Source organism: Ammospiza nelsoni, chromosome 1 (assembly GCF_027579445.1).
Source record: "Ammospiza nelsoni isolate bAmmNel1 chromosome 1, bAmmNel1.pri, whole genome shotgun sequence".
NCBI lineage: Eukaryota > Metazoa > Chordata > Aves > Passeriformes > Passerellidae > Ammospiza > Ammospiza nelsoni.
In genome coordinates this window covers 92,278,776-92,302,799 of record NC_080633.1, presented here as the reverse complement: position 1 = coordinate 92,302,799, position 24,024 = coordinate 92,278,776, and the positions used below count along the sequence as shown (strand labels likewise).

At 37.0% G+C, this 24,024-nt stretch overlaps 1 protein-coding gene across 2 annotated transcripts in view; it reads left to right on the top strand.

Annotated features, from left to right (window-relative positions):
• Positions 1–24,024, top strand: part of ELP2 (elongator acetyltransferase complex subunit 2) — a 37,906-nt gene that overhangs the window by 442 nt on the left and 13,440 nt on the right. For both annotated transcript variants that reach the window (XM_059469723.1, XM_059469712.1), the window contains exons 3-13: positions 1,572–1,657; positions 3,335–3,485; positions 4,684–4,761; positions 8,697–8,761; positions 14,608–14,674; positions 15,531–15,665; positions 16,545–16,640; positions 18,121–18,221; positions 20,202–20,333; positions 20,812–20,961; positions 23,664–23,852. In XM_059469723.1, the coding sequence (XP_059325706.1) occupies positions 1,572–1,657; positions 3,335–3,485; positions 4,684–4,761; positions 8,697–8,761; positions 14,608–14,674; positions 15,531–15,665; positions 16,545–16,640; positions 18,121–18,221; positions 20,202–20,333; positions 20,812–20,961; positions 23,664–23,852 (1,250 nt within the window). The remainder of the gene's footprint in view (positions 1–1,571; positions 1,658–3,334; positions 3,486–4,683; positions 4,762–8,696; positions 8,762–14,607; positions 14,675–15,530; positions 15,666–16,544; positions 16,641–18,120; positions 18,222–20,201; positions 20,334–20,811; positions 20,962–23,663; positions 23,853–24,024) is intronic.

The window sequence follows — 24,024 nt, the reverse complement described above, 5'->3', positions numbered from 1 at the left end:
GCTGTACACTCAGGGAAATGGGGAACTGCGAGCCTTGCAGTGTATCTTTTCGCCTTAAGCCTAGTTTCCAGGAGGGATTTTCACACAGTCAGTTAGTTTGGAAAATGTCTTTAAGATCATCGAGTTCAACCTGTGACCCAACATCACCGTGTCAACTAGACCATGGCACTGAGTGCCACGTCCCTTCTTTCCTTAAATACCTGCAGGGACAGTGATTCCACAACTTTCCTGGGCAGCCCATTCTTCACACCCTTGCTGTGAAGAAATTTTCCTGGATGTCCGACCTAAACTTCCCATGGTGGAGCTTAAGACTTTGTTCTCTCATCCTGTCACTTGCTAGCTGGGAGAGGAGACCGACCCCCACCTGGCTACTCCCTCCTTTCAGGTGGTTGTAGAGAATGGTAAGGCCTGCCCTGAGCCTCCTCTTCTCCAGGCTAAACATGCCCAGCTCCCTCAGCCACTCATGAAGTGTGTGCTCCAGACCCTTATCAGCTCTATTGCCCATCTCTGGACCTGCTCCAGCACTTCAGTGCCCTTCCTGAATTGGGAGGCTCAGAGCTGGATGCAGTACTCGAGGTGTGGCCTCATGTTGACAAACGCCTCTGCAGGAATGTGAGCTGCCAAACCCAGGTGAGCTCTCTGGTGAGGGGATCTCTGCTCCTGCCCCACAGACAGGGGCACCCCAGGAGGATGCTTGCCGGGGGCTGTGGCAGCTCACACTGGTCGATGGCTTGTGCTGCTTGTTCTTCCACCAGTCTCTTCAGTAAGGTTTGGAGTTTTGCATGTTTTGACTTGTAAACTGATCTGGAATGCCTTTTCAGCAGTCTCTGAGTGTAAAGCTCTGAAGTGGCATAGAGGTTATGTGCTCGAAAAAAAGAGTCTTCAGAAAGATGTTTGAGACATTTATGAGACTTTTGCTGGATAGTAATTCCAGGATTTAACATTGCTTAGTGCAGGCAATATGTTCTTGGCAATATATGCATAGGCATATATTCTTGCCCTTAGGCATTTCTCACTGAAGAAGAGAAATGTGACTATTAATTAGACGTTAATGTAATGTGCTGCTTCCTTTTTTTGAGAGGTACTGAGGTGCAAACATTAGTTTTTAATAGTGATATAAACTGCTGTCCTTTCAACGGGTTGCACTGAAACATTCTTTTAAACATGATTAAAAAGAGTTATTTTCAGGGAACTTGGGAATTAAATTTTCTTGTGAAGCTTTGAATTCTGTTTGTTTAAATTCTCTTGCTTTATTCTCCTATCTTCCAAAAAGACCAAACAAAACTCCAAAAGATTAATTTACACTGTTGGATTTGGGAGTCTTCTGGAAAGGTATTTTTACCGCTTTCACACAGAACTTTAAATAGTCCTGAGAATTTTCTCCTTACATTTTCTTAGGGAATATCTTTGCTCTAAACCTGTTCTGCACAGTGCAACTCCTATTAACCATCCTTTATTTTGGTGGAAGCTTTGGTTACCACTGATATTTTGTGAGTGGTAACCAGCAGAACTGCTTATGTTGCTGTTACAAAGTTAAGTGCACACCGGACTAACCAAAGCGTATTTTTTAGCTGCTGAAACAGAGTTAATTTCTGGTGGATCTGATAAACAACTTATTCTTTGGGAATGGAAAGACACAGTAACATGGAATAATCAGGTAAGCAGGAATAACCTCTTTTCAAATCTCCTCTGCGGTAGTATCTCACATCACAAATTATCTGTTTTGTTTGTATTTCTGGTTCATACTATTTGTTTCACTTTGAAATTCTTGATACTCTGTCTTGCTATGTATTACTGTAAATGTTGTTTCCTCTTTTCTGTGGTTCATCTTCTTCAAATCAGCGTTGGTAAAGAAATTAACGAACCTGTCAGTCATTGAGTGCATTTGTTTAGGTGTCCAAAAGACTCTGTCTGTCTGTTCTTGACTCATCGACTTTCTGATCTGACATGGCAGTTTTCTTAAAACCTTAAAACCTTCAAACCATGAGGACCATTTTGAGCTGGCATTTTCTGTATCCTTCTTTCTTGTTTCCTTATGTCCATTTCTAGTGATTTCTGGTTAGTCTGTACAACAGTGTGGGTTTGTATATAGATAGTCTGACCAGGATGATATACAAGTTGGCGTAGATGTTTAACAAAAATGAAAATTAAAAAATCTGTGCAACAATTGGCTTTTTTCAGAGAAATGGAGGAAAGTAAGGAGACATGCTAATTTATTATGTCTACTGTAAAATGTAAGGCAAGAGATTCAGTGTTGTGTGAAAGTGCCTTCTAAATGACCTGAAATTTGGATGAAAAAACCACTTTATTGTCTAGCTTTTAATATCTTGCTTATTAAGCACTGGGTTGGGAATAGCTGTGTAGGTAACCCATTTCATCATCTATCTCAAAGTAGGTTATTAGACTTGGCATTTTAAAAGGCATGAGAATGCATAGTAGGGGGAAATGAACCTATTTTCATGGGGGAAAGTTCTCAGAAATGAGTTATTTCTCATCCTGATCCATTTTAACTGTTCATGCATTTATTTAAGTTTACTTACAGACTTTTTAATAAACTTTTTCTGCTGATGTGGTGCACAGCCATATGGCAATAATTTCAAAAGAATGTGGCTAAATGTGCTCATTTTAATGGGAGTTCTAGACTAGTGTAAATTCTTAAACACAAAGTTCTGTATTCAACCAATGAAAAATTCCCACAGAGGCCTACCAGGCTGTATTTTGGAAAGAGATGTCAAGTCTGTCTATGATAAAAATCTGAATAAATGTTGGATGACTTCTGGTTGCAAAATTAAAAGCCTCTCACTTTGATCTTTATGTTTATGAGGAACAGATTGCAAATTGAATCACCTGTATTCATTGTCTAAATTTAGCGGTTTTGTTTTTCATGTTGGCATTTTGAAGGAGTAAAAAGCTGTCTTGGTTTGTGAGAACACACTAAACATTGCTGCTAGAGCTGCTGCAGCTGCTGCTTATTGCATTGTGTTCTCTGCTCTGTCTCCTTCACTAAGGTTCTCCAAACTTTTGTGAGATGTTCCTTAGGGCGAGGGACAAGAGAAGGAGAAAAAGGAAGGAAAACTCTTCCTAACTATCTGTACTGTTTCCAACTTCCCTCAAGGAAGGGTGAGGTTATAGCATAGTGAGGGTGTAGTGTACACAGGAACATTTAATTCTGTTCAGCTGTACGCAAAGTCTTACTAAGTTAATATTCATTGCTGCTGTATCCCTTCTCTGGGTTTCCTGAAATATTGGGTTTTTTTTCCTAAAGTTGCTTTAAAAGTTTTCTCACCTAAGTTACTGGAATTTAAACTTTGTAAAAATTTTCTCATGTGTTCAGGCTGTGAAAAGCATTCCTCTCGAAGGCCACACAGAAGCTGTTTTTGCTGTGGATGCTGTCTGCCAGTCAGATGAACCTGATTTAAATGTGCTAATAGCTTCTGCAGCCTCTGACTCTACTGTGAGAATCTGGTCTCGGCATGGTTCAGAAGGTAACTTTTTTAATGTTAGGGATAACATACTGGCTAAATAAGAATGATGAATACTTATCCATTAGTTATTAAATACTAATATCTTGTAATGCAACTACATTGATTTGTCTTCTGACTTTAGTACATGAAAGCACTGTATTGCTCTTGGAAAGCCTTGGGTCATATTTGTTCTCCAGAATGATTTATCTTTATATTTGATCAGGGATGTGTGGCCTGAATTTACTTTTTTTTAAAATATGTATTCATGTTATGACAATCTGAACCATTGTAATGTGGAGGCAGACTAGCTGTATGCATGTGTGAAGTAGAATTACATAGTAAAATGATTAATGGTGGTGTTAGAAAGATGAAGTTTAATTAGTCACTTGTTTTTTCTTATTGGCTTGAGTCCAATGAAGTTTGGGATCTTGACATTCTGTTAAACTAGGCTCTTGCATGGAAATACAGGAAAACAACATTCTAAAATGCATAAGAAATAAATTGGGTAGATAATTGAGATTTAAGGTGTTGTTTGCTGGTTGAGGTTTAGTGACTGCATTTCCTTAGCTACTTTCTTCCTTCTTGGGTGTATTTGAAGATCTCGTGTTGCCTTGCCTACGTGAGAGAGATGGAGTTGCCAGTCTAAAGTCCCATGTTCTGGAAGGCATTTTTGGTGCTCCCAAAGAACCCCACAAAGTCTCATCTTTTCCATTTTGTCTTACTAGTGTGGTTACAGTGATAGAGGAACTAATTCTTCTGCTGTAGACATTTTTTTCTGCTATTTTCTTGTTTATTTACTAGTTTAATGATTACTAGTTTACTAATTTAATGATTTCCAGGGTCTCAGGGATGTTTGCAGGTTTTTGCTAATTTCTCTAGCTGCCGTTGTAGAAAATGGATTCAGTTTTATTTTCCTTTGTTGTGAATTCTGTTGCCACAGGATATATTTTGTAATATTTATTGCTTCTGGTGTGTTACCACAGTGAAGCTATATAGATTTAACACAGCATTATCTTCTAACCCAACCAACTGGATGAATTTTTATGGCCACACAGAAGATGATATTATTGTTTATGCTTTTGAAAAAATGTAGATTTTTTTCAGCTTCTTAAAATAAAAATGGATGGGAAATTTTAACTGTATAATATAGAAGGAAATGACAGTGTAATTGTAATAGTTACAGTGAATGAGATCAATGCTGTCTGTTCCTGTTTTCCAGCTAAATGCATTGAAATTCTGCAGTTTGGAAATGGATTTGTTATGGATGTCTGCTTATCCTTCTTGCCTGGCAGCGATGGTAAGTAAAGCTGCACATCTTGAATATTAATGCAGGAAGAAAAATCTAAGAAATCCCCCAAACAGATTTTTGTTTTGCTAACTCCAGACCTGTGTGCCACAGTTTTTGTTTCCTGTGAAATCTGCTTAAGCTGATTCTTGTACCTAAAGATTTTCTCTGGACTCTTCTCAGTAATTAAAAACAAAGACTGATTACAGTGTCTTCAAAATGGCACTCGGAGTTGCTTAGTTGAACTCCTGCAATAGAAAGCTTTAAACCAGGGTAACAATGCTGTAAATGAATGGGATAGGATGGTGCTGTTAGTTCCACCTGCTCTTTGTGGTGCTGCTGCACATGTTTGTTCTTGTTGTTTGAATTGAAGGGCAAAATTCAGAAAAAATCTGAAGGCCTGCATTGAAAATCATGAGTTCCGAAGCAGTGTTTATCATCTGTTTGTTCAGTCTTAAATGTGAAAAATTTGAAATGCTGAACTGCTTAAACCTGTTTAGTATGGTTTATGTAGGTTTCTGCTAACAGAAATATTAGATTTTGTAGGCTGCCACAGACACATTCTTTTTGTGCAAATAGGTAGAAGCTTTTTTTGGTAAAGCAGATGTATCCTCAAGCCAGATAGATGTGTTTAATTAAATTTGGGTTCAAGTATCATTAGAGTCTTTCACCTGGATGGAGGCCTACCAGGCTCCCAACTGAAAAAGTGCTGAATTTTCTTACTGTATTTGGAATTTTCAGCTCTGCTGCATGCATTCCACACTGATGTGTTGTTCTGATGATATGCTTACAAGCATACCTTTTTCTTTGGCTTTGATAATTCTGTGAGCAATGAAAGCTCTATCACAATGTGCTCTCCTATTTGGAAATGCCAGTGTCTGTTTTCAGAGCATGTCTGATACCAAAAGCAGCATCTGTACCATTAAAGAATATTTACACCTCTCTCTTTTCCAGTAAATGCACTAATGTGCTTGTTGAGGTGCAGTTAAAAGGCTTGAGGGTAAATTAAAATCATTACTGCAAGTGTGAATATTCTTTAGAAGTGAAGTGCCTGTGGTGTCTGAGTATAACATTCAGATTGCAAAACAATAGATTATATCTTCATTTAGGATACTGTACAGGTAAGAAAGTCTCACTGTAACACTCTAGAGTAGTGCATCTGTTCAATATTGAAATAATGTTGTATATAAGAGAAGTAACCATACATTCTAAAACCACCATGAATTAAAATTATCATGTTAGTTCTTAAAACTGTTTCTGAAATTCAAGTTGCATTAAATGTTTGAAGCTTCTTTGAATGGCAGAATAGCAAGGATTTTGTTTTGCAGAGTCCCCAAAACCAGTGTTGCTTAAAGTTAGATTGAGAGCAGGACAATCTTTTATTATGAACTCTTCCCATCCCAGTTCAGATTATTTATCCAAAGCAGTACAGTGCTCATAAACTGAAAAAAGAGTTCTTTATTTTCTCAAGAGCTGAAATTATTTTCAATTTGCATAATTTAAATTTGCACAAAAATTTCATTTTGTGTGGAATTAAAAAAAAAAATTTCTACACATTTGCCTTTTTTGTTCCAGTTCCAATACAGATGACCTGTGCTGATAAAATTGCAAAGGAACAGTTTAGATTTTGAACCATAAATATATAGAAATATTTCCTGTAGAAATCCGTAAAGGAGCTTTTAATAAAGCATAGCTAGTGTTTTCTCCCTAAACCTGGCATAGTAGTCCATATAGATGAGGCGTATGTTAATTCTGAAATCTAAATAAAGTAGCTAAAATATATTATTAAAAAACACTGCTGATCATTTGTCAGAAACATTAATCTCTAATGGCAATTTGGAATTTTAATGATCTTCAGGGAAAAATGATTAGGATAAATTTAGGAGTTGCTCAGAAATCTTTACGAAGGCTAAGTTGTCAGCTGCACAGGGATTCAAAGAAGCTTTTCTCTTGAGAACAATCTGCATTTCTTAAGTCAGGAGCTAAATACAGAATTACTTTTCTGAAAATCATAAACTACATTTCCTGAAGCATTTACAGCAACCTCTAATTTCAGCAAGAAAGTAAATTTAAGGCTTGCATTGAAAATTGATGCATATGCAATGGATGCGTTAACTTTCAGGTAATGTTCCTGAGCCTAGGATTTTAACTGATTGTCCTTGGAAAAAAATTATTAAAAAAAAAATAATTGAACCACTTTTGTCAAGAAGTCAAATAGAGAAATCTGATAGACTGTTCATTAAAACCTGACCAGTCATTTGCAGCTGGAAGGCAACTTAACTACTTCTCTGGCAGCCTCTTTATTAAGGAATTTCTGTACATTTGCTGTTTAGCCTTGTAGAAGAGCTTTTTGCAGTTTTGATTGCTTGCTTGCTTTTTGCCTTACAGTGTTTGCACAAATTCTGCCTATAAAATGCTGGCAATAGGATTTATTTTTTACAAATCTTGATCAGCTGTTTATCATAGAATCTGATTCTTCCTATGACCTGGATAATTGTCATGATGTAGCATGGCCTCTGACAGTAAATAATTGTCTCCTCAGAAGTGAATTGCAACAGGTGAAAAAAAAAGAGCAAGTCAGAGGGAAAAGCTCTGCTTATCCAACTTACTTTTCTTATTTCCTCTGCAGGAATTTTATCTTAATCAGATTCAAATTCTAATATCTCAAAGCATTTATGTGGAAAACTATATACTAGTCTGGATATATAGATATATTTCTTGATAGAACTTTTTGAGTGAAAGTATTTGCATTTGTCTTCAGCAGCAACTAAATCATAATTCTCTCTTTGGTTTTCTTAATTAAAGTTTCGTTCCATTGAGTAAATATGTTACTGCATTGATGGCCCATAAAATGTTTCTCAGGGAAGAGTGGTGATGTCTTCAAGAACATCCATTGTATTGTGTTTTATGGAAGAAAACGGCACTCCTGCCCAATTTCTGTGGGCCTGATGACCAGGTCTTCATTCAAAGCAGCTCATCACCTTTGATGCAAAGCAGTTTTTTAGACCTATTAAAGAGAGGAGGAGATGGAGGTGAATTGTGACTTAGAGGCTGGAGAGAGGAAGCAAGTGATGGAACTATGAGAATATGGAATGTGGCTGAGAAGTGCAAGAGGAACAGTGAATAACTGGGCACAGATTTGGTACAATTAGAAAGAAGAGATTAGTATAGAGGATAAAGATATTATGAATATTCAAGTTGATTTTTGATCTATCCATAGTAAGGATAAAATTATCTATATGAAGGGATGTCATTGAGGCTTTTTGTTAAAAGAAGTAGCTAATTTTAGTGAAATTTAGTGTCTGGTTTTCTGTCCAGACTTGAGAAATTCAGATGTCTAGCCTTTAACTTATAACTTATTTCTTCATAGTTTTATAATCAATTTATTTGCTTTTACTGTTTCAGTCCCTAGCAGTAACGCTGCCTCTTATGACATATAAAAAAAAAGAAGAGTGGAGTAACTGTTAACTATTTTCCTCATCTTCTTCTGTTGGAGAGAAGAACTAATACACTGCCTAACTTCTCTTTTTTTAACCCCCTCAGACATAACTTTCTCTGGTTTGATTCAATAGACTTACAGGGTTTGTGCATTTTTAAGGTTAGATAGTGGAAGTCAGCTGCTACTCAAGACTTGAGTGGTCTTGAGTGAAAAATTTATTAAAAACTCTAATACTTGAACTTCCTACAGACATACGAGCTTGAGGCAAACTACTCATTTTAGCATCTTAAATATTTATAGATATTATTTGCAGTTCTGTGTTCTTAAGATACTAATTTATTAGACAGCTAATGTAGAAAGCATTAAAAAAGTGGTATCACACTTGCCCATCTGTTAGTATTGTTATATTTTGATATATTTCTATATTGATTTTTATATTATTTATATTTTTTCATGTCCTAGAATATTAGATCTTATAAAAAATTGAAGACCTTCTTTTCCTTTCTAGTACCAATACTGGCTTGTGGTGGTGATGACTGCAAAATAAGTTTGTTCATACAGCAGAATGGTCAGGTAATTACTGTTTTTGTCTCTTGCTTAGAGCATTACTGAATTTTCTGCTTCTTTTCAAATGTGCTGGGGATTTTTTCCAAGTTCTTCAGTAAGTCCTTTCTGTCTCTACGTAGCCATTGCATACAACAACCTTTTTTCAAATAGTTAATCCATTTTTCTAGGTAATGATGAAATACACATGCAGAATATTGAAGTTGAATTCAGTGCATGGAAGTGTTTTTCTTAATTTTTTTCCCCTGTGTAAAGACAGGCTGTTTCAATTCCCACTGATATAAAATAGCTGCAACTATCCTCCTTTATTAAGTATCCAGGCATTGAGTTATTCATATGGAAATGATGTTACTTTCATTCTATAAATTCTTATAATAAAACTGTTATGACTTCTGAGGAATTTTATGTTTGTTGCTAAGTGTGCCCTTTATGCTTGACTGCTTTTGAACATCCAGAAAAAAGTATTTTTAGGAGTATCTGATCTTATAAAAGTACGTATTTTTCATGTGCTATTTGGAAGCTGGCAATTTTTAGTTTTTCATACAGATGAATATTCCTTTTGAGCAGTAGAGAAACGTTATGTCCTCTCTTGCATCTGTTCAGAGGTTTTGTTAGATTCTAAAGCATGTGTAATCACTGTTTTCCAAAACAGAGCTCAGTATCACTTCTTTCTTTCTCTCACTGCCTTAAAATACCCTTCAAATCACAAATGTTCTCCCATTGCACCAGTGAAGCTACCATTTAGAACCCCCCTTTGAAACTGGCATATATAGAACCACGTAGTCTGCTGCAATTGCTCAGACACACTCCCTTTAGAGATTAAAAGAAGATTTTTTTGGTTGCTGTTGTTGCCAGTAAGAGAAGTACTTCATCCCCTCCTTCTATGTTTAGTGATTTCTTGACCACTGAGGAGAAAAGAAGGGTGCTTGGTTAGATTTTTTTTTCTTTTTTTGCTGTGTAGCTTATAAGTTATGTCAGTTTAATGAATTCTCTGGGAATTAGCAATGGCAAAATGCCACTATTGATTCTCAATGTGTTAAAGAAGGACTTTTATCTCAGGGATAAAAGTGTGGTTGGTTTTTCTCCTTCAGAGTTGGAAATTTGTTTTCTTGTATGATTCAGGTTAGCAAATTATGTACAGTTTAACTGCCAAAAATGTTCAGAGATACATAACTTATTTTGTCCATTGTTGGCCAAAATTTCTGGTATAACAGTAGTCTGCCATTTTAAAAGTCAGTCAGTCTGTGGAGGGTAAAGGAAGGTACCTTGAATAGACAAGTTCCCTCTTAAGCTTCACAAGCAAGTTTGTGCTGTCTTTTTTTGGAGGTAGGAAACTTGGTTTATGCAAGGGGTGAGCAGTTTTGTTTTGCATGTGTTATTTTTCACAGTTTCAATTTCAGAAAGTATTTTCACCAGCTGTTGTGGCAGAGTCGGTGTTCAGAATATCTCTTAAATGAGGTGGGACTTCTTGTTGATGTCTGTCTTAACTTCCCAGACCATCTCTTCTAGCTAAGTGAACTGTGCAGGCCTCAAAGAGCAGAGCCTGTGTTGTGCTTTACAACTATTAACATAATTAGAACATCCTTGCAAGCCTTCTGACATGAATTCTTGCCTAGCTGCTAAATCTCATTCATCAGGTTTTCTCAGATCTACTGACACCTTTTTTATGGCTTCTTAGTAGTATTAAAGGTATTTGAAGGAAGTGTTATTATAGCCTTGCCATTTTTTACTGGAACTTGGCATAGGAGAGTGATTAGAATCTTAGCTCCTGTGCCATTCCCTTACTGGTAAGGGCCTGTAGCTCTGTTCAGTGAATTCAGTGACTCTTGTAAAGCACTTCCTTTAGTTAACATCCTCAGAAAGGTTGTTATGAATGTGAGTATGAATCCAGAGGTAGAACATGCTTTCATAACAGGGCATTCTTATGAAACTTAAAGGGCACTCACTGTTAGACTCTGAAGGAGGATGAGACATCTTTATTTAGCTAATTCAGGCTACCATTTGGTAAACTCATTAATTTTGCAGTCAAAATTCATTAAAAGCTGCTTGGTTTTTAGAACTGAAAAGTGGGCACACTTTTCATCTTTTGAGACTCCTTACCCACAGATCCTTTACTCTGTTAAATAGTAGAGACAAAATGAATTCTTTGGTTTTCTGACTTGTTGGAGGAGGGTATTGATTTATAAAAGTATCCAGGGAAAAATCTTTCAGAAACCATAATATGTCTCCCTGCTAGGTATATAACATCTACAGATGTGGCCTGTGGTGGGCAAGTAAATAAACCAGCAGATTAAATTAGAGTTGTAAACCAAAACATTTCTATTTGAGCTTTGTTTTTCTGAGAAGATGCTGCACCATGTGTTTTGGGTTCCACCCAAATAGTTTGGCATAGTTGAGAAGTGGAATAGGGGGATGAATCAAAGATAATTCAGGCTCTTTCTAATCTGTTGAGATTAACAGCTGCATAGAGGAGGGATATCACATCTAGTGTCTGCTGGAGAAAAAATGAGAAGACTTGGACCCCTATTGCCAAATTTACCAAACTACTAGCCAGGCTACTAGCCTGGTCCTGAAAGAGATGTGCCCAAACTGTGGGCAGGATTAGTTGTGCAGAGTGTGCTGGACATGTCCACAGCTTCATTAGCTGTGCTGCCTACAGAACAGCTTTATTCTTTGCTTAAAAGGAAAGAGACCAGATTGCTGCTAAGCAACAATGTTCAGAGATTAGGTAAGAGGCATGGGAAAGCCTGTGAAGTAGTCAGACCAGGAGGTTTTGTTGGATTTAACTGTTGATGCTGTAACCTCTTATGTATCCAGTGAGGACTAAGTGGAAACTGAAACAGAGAAGAAATATGAGACTATAAAAACAAAATCTGTAAAAAAAGAGAAGAATGACAGCTCAAAAGACTGGTGTATATAGAACCTAGACAATAATAGAAACTTTGACTGAATCACCTGAAAGTAATGACCATGTGCATCTGCATGAACCTTCATATTGATTCAACTTTAGAACTGAATACATCTGAAGAAACTGAATATAGGATGCCAAGAGACATAAACTTCAAAGAAAAGGGCAAAAACAATACAAAAAATCCTAGCATAACAGCATACACTCCTCCTTGCTCAGTTTCAGTCAACAGTTTTTATTTTTATGGGAACCAGTATCTTGAGAACTTTGACTGAATCGTAAAATCTTAGAATATCTCAGGTCTGAGGAGACCTATAAGGACTGCTGGATCCAACTCCTTGCTCCTCACATAGCACCTAAAATTAAATCATATAACCAAGAATGTTGTGTTCCTCATGCTTCATTTCTGTATGTGGTAATAGCCCTTGGGTTCACCTCTGTTTTCCAGCTACTGTACTGACTCTGCTCAGATTGCTGAAGAGTGGAGGATGTTGTAATAGGGATGGGAAAGCAGCATGAGTCCATTTAAGGGACTGGGTGCATTTTCAGGGGTTTGGGGTATCTCTCTTCAGCCTCATACACCATCTGGTGCTGGTATTACTGCCATCAGTGAGTATGAGGTAATAAAATTGAGCAGCCTCCACCTTAAGTCATGTGAATAGGTCAGTGGGTCTATTCAATGGAAGCATATAAAAATTAGTACAGACTTCTAGCTGACTATTTAAATATGCTTGTTCTGCAGCACAAAAGAACTGCATGCTTGACTTCAAGCTTAGTGGTGCCTAAAAAACTGTTCAGGAGATGACTTAGAAATCTGGGGTGGTATTAATAATCTCAAAATAATTAGTTTTACTTTTTTAAGGGAAAACAAATGTCTGCTTTTCTTAATAGATCTCTTTGATGTAAGATGGGTAATTATAAAAAAACCCACACCACAACACCTTGGAAAGAGAAAATGATTTGATGTGTGTTTAGGTTAATATTAGGGTCAAGTTTCAGGATATGCACACATTATTTTAGTGTTAAAGAAACAATAAAAGAGAAGGATGTTAACAACAGTTCAGCCTAAACAAATCTTTCAGTTAGAAAAAAAGTTACCAACTAACCTTAATGACTGTAAAATGCAGAGCATTTTCTCAAAGATCATATACATGAATAAATAAATGTGTTTTATCTATTATCTGATAATAGAGGGTATTTTGTCTGTATAGCCAGAAGCATGTAATCTTCAGAAAAATCTTTAGGTTACTGTTTCATGTCACTTCCTGGACTGTTCCTTGCTGCCTTTACACGTAACCCGTTTGGTGTTTAACTTAAACGTCTCTCTGGAATGCCCTATCTAGAAGTGCCAGTGGCTGCAGAAGTGACCAGCCAAATGAGGCTTAGGTGGCTGTGAGAACACATTCTTAAGACCTAAACTTTCTGGTTTGGAAGTATCTGATCAGCTTAGTCTGATCATGTGTCCTGTTCTGGTCATGTATCTCATATATAGATGGCTCTGTAATTTTAGGGATGTTTTACAAGGGCATGGAGTTACAGGGGATGGGGCAATGGCTTCAAACTGAAAGAGGGTCGGTTTATAGTAGCTATTAGGAAGAAATTCTTTACTGTGAGACTGGAACAATTGCCCAGATAAGTTGTGGATGCCCCATTCCTGGAGCAGCTTGAGGTCGGGTTGGATGGGCTTTGAGCAGCCTGGTCTAGTGGAAAGTGTCCCTGCTTATGCCTGGAGAGGGTGGATCTAGATGATCTTTAATGTCTTTTCCAAATGAAACTATTTTATGATTGTGACTGCAAATGTGTGATGAGAAGAGGCAGAGTAACACTGTTTGATGGGAAGATAGTTTTGGGGAATATCAGAAATACTGGATCAAAGAGAGAGGCACCAATTTCTGAGTATGGATTCTTTTTCATACACATTTTTCATTTTTCTTTTTCCCTGTCACAGATTGGAAGAGAGACCTCAGTTGCAGACTTGTACTGATAGCAAAGGCTGTCATTTAGTCATAGTTCTAAGTAGGCCTGGATAAAGGATTTAGTAGAATATAATGCCAGAAATAATGTGATGAGTTATTCATACTAAACTACACTAGTGTTTTAACTGTAACAGTTACTTCAGACATTGGAATTCAACTTGGAATACAGAAATGTCATGGAAATAGGGCTGTTTCTGGGCAAAGAAAAACAGAAATGGGTTAAATTCTAAGTAAGGAGTAAACAGTTGTACTTGAATCAAAATAAACCAGTAATGTTACATATGTTATAAATGAGCATAAATTACTAGTTAAAGTTCTTAAAAGAGAATCCAGACTGTGTTTGATTTCTGGTGTTCCTGAGCCCGTGTTCATGTAGAGTTTTCCATCAGCAGTTCTTGATGTATACCTTCCTTAGAAATTTTTCAATAAACTTAAGAAACATAGAGAATATTTCCAGTGCCGTAACTGATTCTTATTATTAATATTCTATTATAAATATAAATTAATTCTTGAAAATAATGTCAAAGCATTTGCTTTTCTTTTTGTGCTTGATTTTACCTGTATTCATTTTCTTCATCATCTGCAGTTGTATCCACTTCACACAAATACAAGAAATTGTCACATCAAACCTGCATTATGCTATTCTTTGTGTACCACAGTAAGCCTGATAAACTTTAAAAAAATTTCAACAGTATCATAGAGAGATTGTAGTCTCTTGAAGGTGTGCACCCTAAGTTCACACCCTTTCCTGCTCATATATGTGTTACCTGTGCTTATCCAATGGTGGCAAAACAAAAAAGGCTCGTCTCAAATCTGTGTGTGAATTACAGTCCTTAGTCGTGGTTAATTTTTTTTTCTGTTTCAGATAATAGAAGCTATAAATATAAAGGACTTGAAAAAGTAAAGCTTATTGCTAGTAAGTGCATGGTCATTAAGTGCATTTCTGTGATGTAACAGGACTTTTTATTCAGTTTCAGAAAACGTTAATACTCCCTGGCCATGAAGATTGGATAAGAGGCGTTGAGTGGGCAGTCTGTGGTCAGTATGCAAGATGAATAAAGTGCAATAGTGGTTTAATGGCAGTACTAGTGTTTTACCCCTCCAAGAGTTGACCTTGATGCACTGTAGCACCTAAGCTCTTGTGGTTGTGATGTTTGTTTTCCTGAGATGGTGGTAATTAATATTAAAAATCAAGATGAGACTTTGTATCCTTTTAAAACTTTTTTTCTTGCTTGTTTCAGGTATGTTTACCTAACTGGTACTTAAATGCAAACAAATTGGTGTTTTAGCAACTTTTCCTTTTCAATATACAAGTGTCTGTATCTGACTGAGGAAGAGTAGGGGGAAATAGTACATTTACATTTTCTTTTCTTGCTTCCCCTCCACCCCTTTTTTTTTTTAATTGGGAAATTACAAGGAAAATCTTTTCAGACATTAAGTAATCAAATAGTTATTGCAATGACACAAAAAAAAAAGGAATTTGAGGATGCTACAAGACTGACAAGACTGGAGAAAAAAAGGAGGAAAGGAGATTTTGACAAGTGTTGAGACTGATAGAATTCCAAAAGCAAAGGCCCATAAATAGTAGGGAAGTGTATGTATAACATGTACAGTGCTTACGATATCTTTCACATCTTACAATCATGGACATATTCCTAGTGTATTATAAAATAGTAGAGAATTTGAATTGTAGTAAGGAAATTTGAATTTGAATGGTAGGGAAAGTGAATTGATGTTGAAATAAAAATTATTTTTTTAATGATACTGTGTACAATAGGAAAAATTGGGATAATGCTCTTAGGTGCATGTATGGAAAGATGGTAGGTTAGTCATAGCAGTGATTGCAATGAAAATATAGCTCTATTTTTTTCCTTCTTTTTCTGAAAACAAATAGGTGAAGACCTTTTCTTAGCAAGCTGTGCTCAGGACTGTTTGATAAGAATTTGGAAAGTATGTACAAAGTTAAAGCAACTTCCAGAAACTGAAGATGATTCCATAAAACTGAAAGAGAATATTTTTACTGTTAAAGGTAGGTAACAGCTATAAAATTCTCTGGCACAACTTTTCACTTGTGTATCTTTTCATGGTTCTGAGGAAGCTGACAAGGTGTTTGTTTTGTGTTGACTGCATTATTTTTAGCTGTTAAGAAAGCAGAATTACTGTTTTAAAGCCAAAAGTTGATGATATAGTACATGAAATGGTAAAGCAGTGAGAGGGCTTAATACCAACGTGGGTCGTTATTGTTATGCATATTCCAAATGCAATATGTAGGACACTTATTTGTCTATGGGAGAGAAGCTGTTCTGTAGTTCTCCAGTTTAATAGCTTAGCTTTCTTTTTCTTTTGAATTCAATGAATTAAAAGGTGCTGCTATAACTTAAAGATTAGAAAAATACTGCAAGTAACAGATAAGTATGTGTAGGCTTACTTTATGGTCATTTAACAAGCATGATAACATCAGATGCTTGCATTGCTGACATTGTAGGATAAATGGTTTGGCAACCTCGTTAATATAATGAAGGTTTGTGTAAAAAGTGCTCATGATATTTCTTGCAAGTCCTGATTCACTGTTTGAAGTTTTTAATGCTTGTGTTTGCAGTCATTTGTAGATGCAAATATGCATAAGAGTATGCGTAGTGCCAATTTAGAGTGTTTATTTCAACACTGCTTGAGAGTTCTCCAGGAATTCTCAGATCCCCTTCTGAGACAATGCACTGACCTGTGACCATAAATCTGGTCCTCAGGACTTTTCCCAAAGTAGGATTTAAAGGAGGTGTTCAGTGTCAGGAAGCTTTTGAGATGTTGGTAGATGTTGAAAGCAGTTGATTGCTTTCACTGAAGATGTCAGAAATAACTGGTCTTTCTTGGCTTTTAGAAAGAAATATACTTTTTCTCTGATTTGTGGCAGATGCTGACACATCATATGCAGTTTTTTTGGAGTCTGTGTTGGCTGGTCATGAAAACTGGGTGTATGCAGTTCACTGGCAACCTTCATTTTCAAAAGGTAAAAAGATATCAAACACCAGTGTTAAGTGTCGTATACAGAGAGTACAGTCACATGTCTTTGTATTGTGTTTGCACGTTTACTTGTTCCTGTAGAGATGAGTCTTTAAATTCTGCAAATGTTTTCTGAGTAGATTCCTGGAGTATCAGTTTTTCTAAAGCATGTAACTTTAAGGCATTAGCGCAGACTCCCATTGAAACAATGTTATTTATTGTTTTAATTTTACATTTTGCTCTAGTATTTATGATTCTTTCGAAATCCTTCAGTTCTGACAGCCTTGTTTGCAGTACTGGTTTGCTGTTATGTATCTGCCTGACATAAGGGAAGGAGATTCTTGATTTGACATTGCACAGTCAGAACACCCTTGACTATTTGTACTGGTAAAGGTGTCTTTTTTTCTGTCATATTTTAGAGTTACTGATGGCAGGTGACTTCAGCAGTACAAAGAACAGCTTTGCTAGTGTATACAACACTTGAACAGCAGAGTGCCATTAGAATATCAAAATACACTTAATGAAAGACACAAAACTTACTTTAAAAATATTGGTTTAGTTATCTGGTCCTTAGCCTTTTCTCTTTTTTTCTAAATTAGACACCAGTAAAAGGTTTAGCCTTTTACAACAAGGTTTAGGCACAATGTAGGCCTGTCAGCCTTGCACTGAAATCTGAAAACTGTCCTGTTAGACCATGAAGTTTTCCAGGTGCTTCCATATACGTAAAGCTGCTTCTGTTCTGTGGTGTGCCTGGTGCTGGGTTCCCTAAAATAGATTTTCACTAGAGGCAAACTGATCTGAGGAACATATTCTCAGTGCAGAAGGTAAGGTGGGAAGTCTGTTGCTAACATACCACCTCATGAGATGCCTGCCAATATCTCTTATTATCATGAAGAGTTCCTCAGTGGTTTTCCTACAGGTTTCACAACTGGTGATGAAGGAGCTCCCTCTTTCCCATTCTGTGTTGTGCTTTTTTTCTGGAGTGTTTCATTGAATTCTGGGGAGCAGTCCTGAGTTACTGCATGTCCTGTAGGGTGCTAGAGTACGCTGAAGTCAGTTGCAAACCTAACAATTTGGGAAAAAACCCCAAAGAGTGAATACTGGGCAATTATTTTAAACTGTAAATCACTCAGTAAAAACTTACTTAAGGAATAGAACTGAGAAGTGCTGTGCATTTTCTTTGTGAAACTCTAGCTTTTCCTCCGAATTATATTTAATTCAGTATAAGTTTGGAGTGAGAAAACTGGAATATGGTTGTTCTCATCTATGTGTTTTACTTTTTCTTTGGGTGATGATGGCTGGGAATACAATATCTCCTAAAGAATGCCCAGCAAGAATGTAGAGCCTGTAAATTTGGCATATAAGAAATGCATTGCATATCTCTGATGCTGAACAATTTTTAAATTGTGTTTATATTTCAGTGTTACCTAATTTCTTCAGAACATATGCTCCTAGGTTGTAGGGTAATAATTTTCCTTGTACTGTAGATGGCAGCATGCAACAACCAATGAGGATATTATCTGCATCAATGGACAAAACCGTGATCATCTGGGAACCTGATAAAGAATCTGGAGTCTGGCTAGAACAGGCAAGTGTCAGTCTTTCTCACAATATGTGCTGTATGCAAGTTGTGTTTCCAACATCATGTGTGTACTGTAGGGTGCAAAAACTCTAAAATTCTGGCAGAGAAAGGTAAAGTGTTTTCTTGCAAAAATACTTTTTCTGATGCTTTGTTGCAAGTAAAACTGTATTTTAAGAAAAGTGATACGATATTATTTTTATTGCTTGTTTATTTTCTTATTGCTGTACTGAGGAGTTTATAAAGGATGTTTGTGCTCAGCTGTCATTCAGAGTGTACAGGGCAGGGGCTGCATAGTAATGCATGGTATGTGTTCCTGGTGAGAGGAGGAGGAAGCCCTCCTGAACTATTTGCAGTTCATCCTTGTGGGAATGTGACCTAAGCAGTTACCACAAAGCAGCTGACATGCAATTCACAAGCCTGGTTTTACTCGCAGTAACTTGATCAATGGCTGTGTCATTAGGTTTTTCTTCCATTTGAGCTGAATGCTCATGTGTCACTCATGTAGTATTCTGAAGGCTGTTCTGATGTGGATCATCCTAAATAAACAAGTGGTACACCAGATTTCTCCAGTGCTTTGATTGATGTCTTTTCAGTTGACCTGCTTTTCCACATTGCAGTAGTTCAGTTGAAGTTGTTTGTGTTGGGTTATGCCAGCCATTGTTTGTGGTCTCTCCTGTCACAAAGAAAGTTCCAATTGTCTCTTGAGTGAAAAAATGGGAATTACAGTAGGGTATTTAATTTTTCCTCTGTTTCATTGAAAAATTCTGATGCCTTTGTGTTTGGAGTAGAAATTAGTTCATAAAAGGGCAATCACATAGAGGTGCCATTTGATGTCCCTAGGTGTAACAGGGAGTTGTGGCTAAATTCACAGGCTTCTAAAAATGAGTTGTGTAGTAAAGCTTGTTGCAAGTAGTGATTCTTTAATTTTACATTCTCTTTGCATTGGTTTGATCACAAATGTGTAGCTTCAAGTTCAGATCAGACATTTTAACTGCAAAAATCCATTTTGCATCACGAGAGGAAAATCTGAGCAGGAAGCCTGCAGGGAGGAAGGGCACAAGGGGAACATCCCAGTTTCTCTCTTTCATCATGATATGATGAACAAGATGTCTTCAGAAATTCATTCCCCTGCTCAGAGGTGAGACTAGAATTCTGCCTCTAGCATGGCCTGTCAAAGTCACTTCAATATGAGTGGTATTTTTTTTGAATGGGTGCTAGTAAACTGAACTACTAGTGCAGTGCCATTTAAAATGGGACATTGGTTCATTTTGTTTTGTTCTTAAAAGAGGCTGCATAAGAATGGGCGAGTTGAAAGTTTGAAAGAAATTGTGGTCTTATGTCTTGAATAAAACTTGAAAATGTAACTTTATTAATCTTTTAATAAAATTTAAAAAGTGGAAGGGCACTAGAGCAACCGTAAGGCCTGTATGTATACATGCGTGCACATATGGGAAGTCATAAGAGAAGCACAAAACAGGGGCCAGAATTTGCCACAGAAAGAGTATGGATGAAATTGCAGCTGTTCATGGAGAAACAGGGAAGTGAAAGTATGCTAGGGAATCTTGGAAATTAGGTAGAAAAAAACCCCAACCTACTTGGGAACTACTGTTTCTTTGGATCACTTTTCTTTATTGTGCAACAGAGCAGTAGCCAGGCAACAGATGATAAGGAACTGTTGCATCCAACAAGCTGGACTGAAACGCAGAACATTTGGGTTTGCATCTAATCTATTGCAGTGTTTTCTTTCCCTTGGGGGAATCCTATCTTGAGACGAATATGAAGGTTGGCTCCACTCAGCTGGCACAAAGCTTTAATTCCCATGGCATTTCAGTGCTTATCTTTGCAATTAAAATATTCTCCGAGTGTGTTTGTGTGTGTAATGTGAACTCTTGTCTAGAGGTAGTTTTTAATCTCATGAAGTAAGAATGATTTTGTAGGAATGGAAGGCCATTTTCATGGATATTTCACTTCTGTTCATTAATTTAGGTACGGGTAGGTGAAGTGGGTGGCAATACTCTTGGATTTTTTGACTGCCAGTTTAGTCCAGATGGTTCAATGATCATCGCTCATGCTTTCCATGGAGCACTACACCTTTGGAAACAGGATACAGTTAATAAGGTACATTGGTTTGTTTGTTAGTAGTATTACTTAAAAGAATTGTACTTTTAAGTCATTTGAGGTAAATTTCTGTTATTAAAACTATTATTCTGTTATTCTGTAACAGGATAATTTAAAATTAGTGATTGAAATAGTCCTTTTCTGTAGGAGTGTCATTCCTGCACAGAGTGAAGGTTGAAATCCTCCAGACTCTAAACCCTGTTTCTTACCTGTGGGGTAAGAAGTCAGTTGAATGGCTTGAACTCCTTTGTGGTTGTGCTTTGTTCACAGCTGATCAAATAAGACAAGTTTATTTCAGATGGGAGCAATACATCACTATTTGTGTCTCTTCAGCCTCTCATGAGTTCTAATAATTTGCTATTTACCAATGTCTTTTTCTTACTTTTTTAATAAGCACATTTATAGTTTTATTTTGCTTAGAATGTGCCAATCAGTCAAATGAAAAACTCCTTACTTCTTTGTGGAACTCTTTTCATAGAAAGAATGGATTCCAGAAGTTGTGATTTCAGGACATTTTAACAGTGTAGAAGATGTGAAGTGGGATCCAGAAGGAGAGTTTGTCATCAGTGTGGGCTTTGATCAAACTACAAGGCTCTTTGCTCCATGGAAAAGGAAGGAAGAAACAGAGGTATGATCTTCAAAGATTTTGTGAGTGTGGTTAAGGGGGCTTGGTCAGTCCTGTGTTGTGTGAATATAACTCAAACCTTCAAGTTCCACAAGCGATGGTCTGTTTAAAACTGCTTGATTTGGTAATGGAGTATGTGCTGTTTTCACTTTAAAAATATTAGTGGCAGAGTTTTTGCAATCACACAGCATGATTGCAGTTCAATCCTGAGTCCATGTCCAGATTTCCTTCAGTTAGTGTTCTCCCAGAAAGCAGGCTCTGCAGTAATTGAGAAGGAGGAATACATGACTGATACTGATAACCACCTATTGCAGTGTTTAACAATTGGCTACACTGCTGCAGGTAATAATAAAGAAACTAAACTTTGGTTGTGTTTTTTTACATGAACATAATCTAAACAAAGTTCTCACTGTATTTTTTTACATTAATTTGTTAATGACTCAGTTTTACTAGAATGATTATCTGAACTACATGAGTACAGCTGGTGCCTGTCCTATTTTAACCCCCAGCCAGCAACTAAGGACCACACAGCTGCTTGCTCGCTCCTCCTGCGTTGGATTGGGGGAAAGTCTGTTTAGAAGTTCCTGTGTCTTGTTTCTCATGCATTTTTCTCCTCCACAAATACAACCTTTTCTCGCAGTACAGTACCAATATTCCATTCAGGAAACTGCCAGAAGCTAGACTGACTGTAGTCATATAAGGCCCTGTGCCATTGGTTGGAGAGGCTATTACAGCTGTCTCATCAAAGCTTCTGTAATGTAGACCAGTACAGGAGGTCTGATATTTCTGAGAGTGAATTTGCCATCAGGTCTTTGATTTCCTTCTTCCAGGCCACACAGGAGTGGTGGCAGTCCCATTCAAGAGTTATGTTTTGCCTTGTGTTGTAGGAAGGATAATTCCAGTTTCCTTCCCTGCTTTTTACCCTAATCCCCACTCAGGAGGATACATTAAATATATCAAAACAAAGTTCAGGACTAGCACATGATGTAAGTTGGCAGCATTCAAGGGTTGTCAATGTCACTTTCTCTGTGACCTACTGAAGCATCACTCTTTATTAGTTATGCTGCTTGCTAATTTTTAATCTTGTCTTCTGAAAGAACTGATCTTTGTGTGATTTACCTGCACAGCTCACCCTGAAACTTTTGAATCAATCGATTTAGCAGAGTGATTGTAGTCTTCATATCTAAATATGGCATGAACTGAATTCTTGTTCTTTGCCTGTTCTGACACAGAATAGCCACCAGGCTAATTTGACCAGGTGTAACTCTAAGTAGTTTCAGTATTTGCTGCTGCATGAGATGTGGGAGAGAGCCTTAGTATCCTTTTTGGATGGGTGAAGTGGAGGGCTGGAATAGAAATGGGTCATTTGAAGATGTTTATTCAGTACTTCTGAACCCTGGAAAAGTTTTTAGTTCTGCTGCTCATGAACTTGGATAACACAGGCTTTTAAAATGCCTTACTTTTTTATCACACTGTTTAGCATTTGAAAAATTACAACAGGTGACATCTGCTGTTTGTCTTAACATGACACAATGGATGGTTCAGATGTTTATGGAAAGTTAGTATTACAGCTCACATTTTTCCCTATAAAAAGGAAACAAAGTGTTGAATGCAAACAAGCATCCTTTCTTAAAGTCTCAGTTCTGATATCAAAATATCAAAAAAGAGGGATAACCATCAGTTTCAATTTTTCATGCAAATATCCATCCTGATTTTTCTGGAAGAAGCTTATTACATGACTTATTTAGCCCTCTCTTTGTTTGGGATTTGAATTTTTTGTGTACTATGCAAAGATGTACCCAGTAAAGGGTAAGAAGGGCTTGTTGCACTGTTTGATTTTATCTTTATTTAAAGAATGCATGCTTTGTTCCTCACTGAAAACTAATCAAGCCCTTGTGAAATCATGAGATTTTGTAGGATGTCTCAAATTCCCATTCAGGTCCTATCAGAAATTTCAACATTCAAAGCTCAATTGAGTTTCTAGGGTGATGTGTGCAGTTTACAGTCAATATAATGCCTTTGTTTATACTCACATGATATCTGGTCTTGGCTATAGGCATTAGAATACTGAAGTAGTCTAAGTTATTCCAATTGATTCTGGTTCGTCTAGCTCTTAACTCAAAAGTACACACTGGATTTTTCCAACTGAAGTATCATCTGGGTGAAATAGCAAATGACACTTAGAATCTATTATGGTTTTGTCAGTTTTTTGCAAAGCTTCTATTAAATGGTTTCACTTGAATCAAATATTTAAAGAAAAGAGGACAGTAGGAACCTGTAGCCTGCTGACAGCAGTGCTGCTGTTCTTTGTGAAAGAACAGATGAAGGAAGCAGGATAATTATCACTACCTTTCTTAGGTCTTTCAGATGTACAGTCTTGGAAGTAGTAGGATAGAAACCTCTTTTTGCTTAGGCAAATTATGTTCTATTCCTGACTGTCTAGCATGAAGTAGTCACAGTAAGTGCCTTAAACACATGTGTGCAGGGACACAGTTTACTAATTACAGGAATGGTTTGGTGGAAAAAGAGGATTCAACTGATGTATGTGAGCACCAGTTTTATGCACATCAGTAGAAGGCTGCTCGAAACTTTGCTTTGTGTTAATAAATTCAGCAAGTAGAGTAGTGGTGCTTTTTTGGAACTTTAAATTGCCCTATTTATCTGTTTAAGAATTGTGTTTTAGCTGTGTGTCTGCTCCCTTGTAGGTGACGTGGCATGAAATTGCCAGGCCTCAAGTGCACGGGTACGACCTGCGCTGTCTGGCGATGATCGGCCGCTTTGAGTTCGTGTCAGGAGCAGATGAAAAAGTGCTTCGGGTTTTCCGTGCTCCCAAGAACTTTATAGAAAACTTCAGTAACATCACTGGGATCCCAATGGAGAAGCTCTGCTCCCATGTAAGTATGCTAAAGCAATGCTACACAAAGAGAATGCTGTTAGATGTAAAATAAATAATGCTTCAGAAAATGTCAGATTGCATTAACTTTGTAAAAATTCTTTTAGTTGTACTGAAACTATAACCTTACTTTCCTTACTCTTCTGCTTGCTTCCATGTGTGTTGTCTCATAT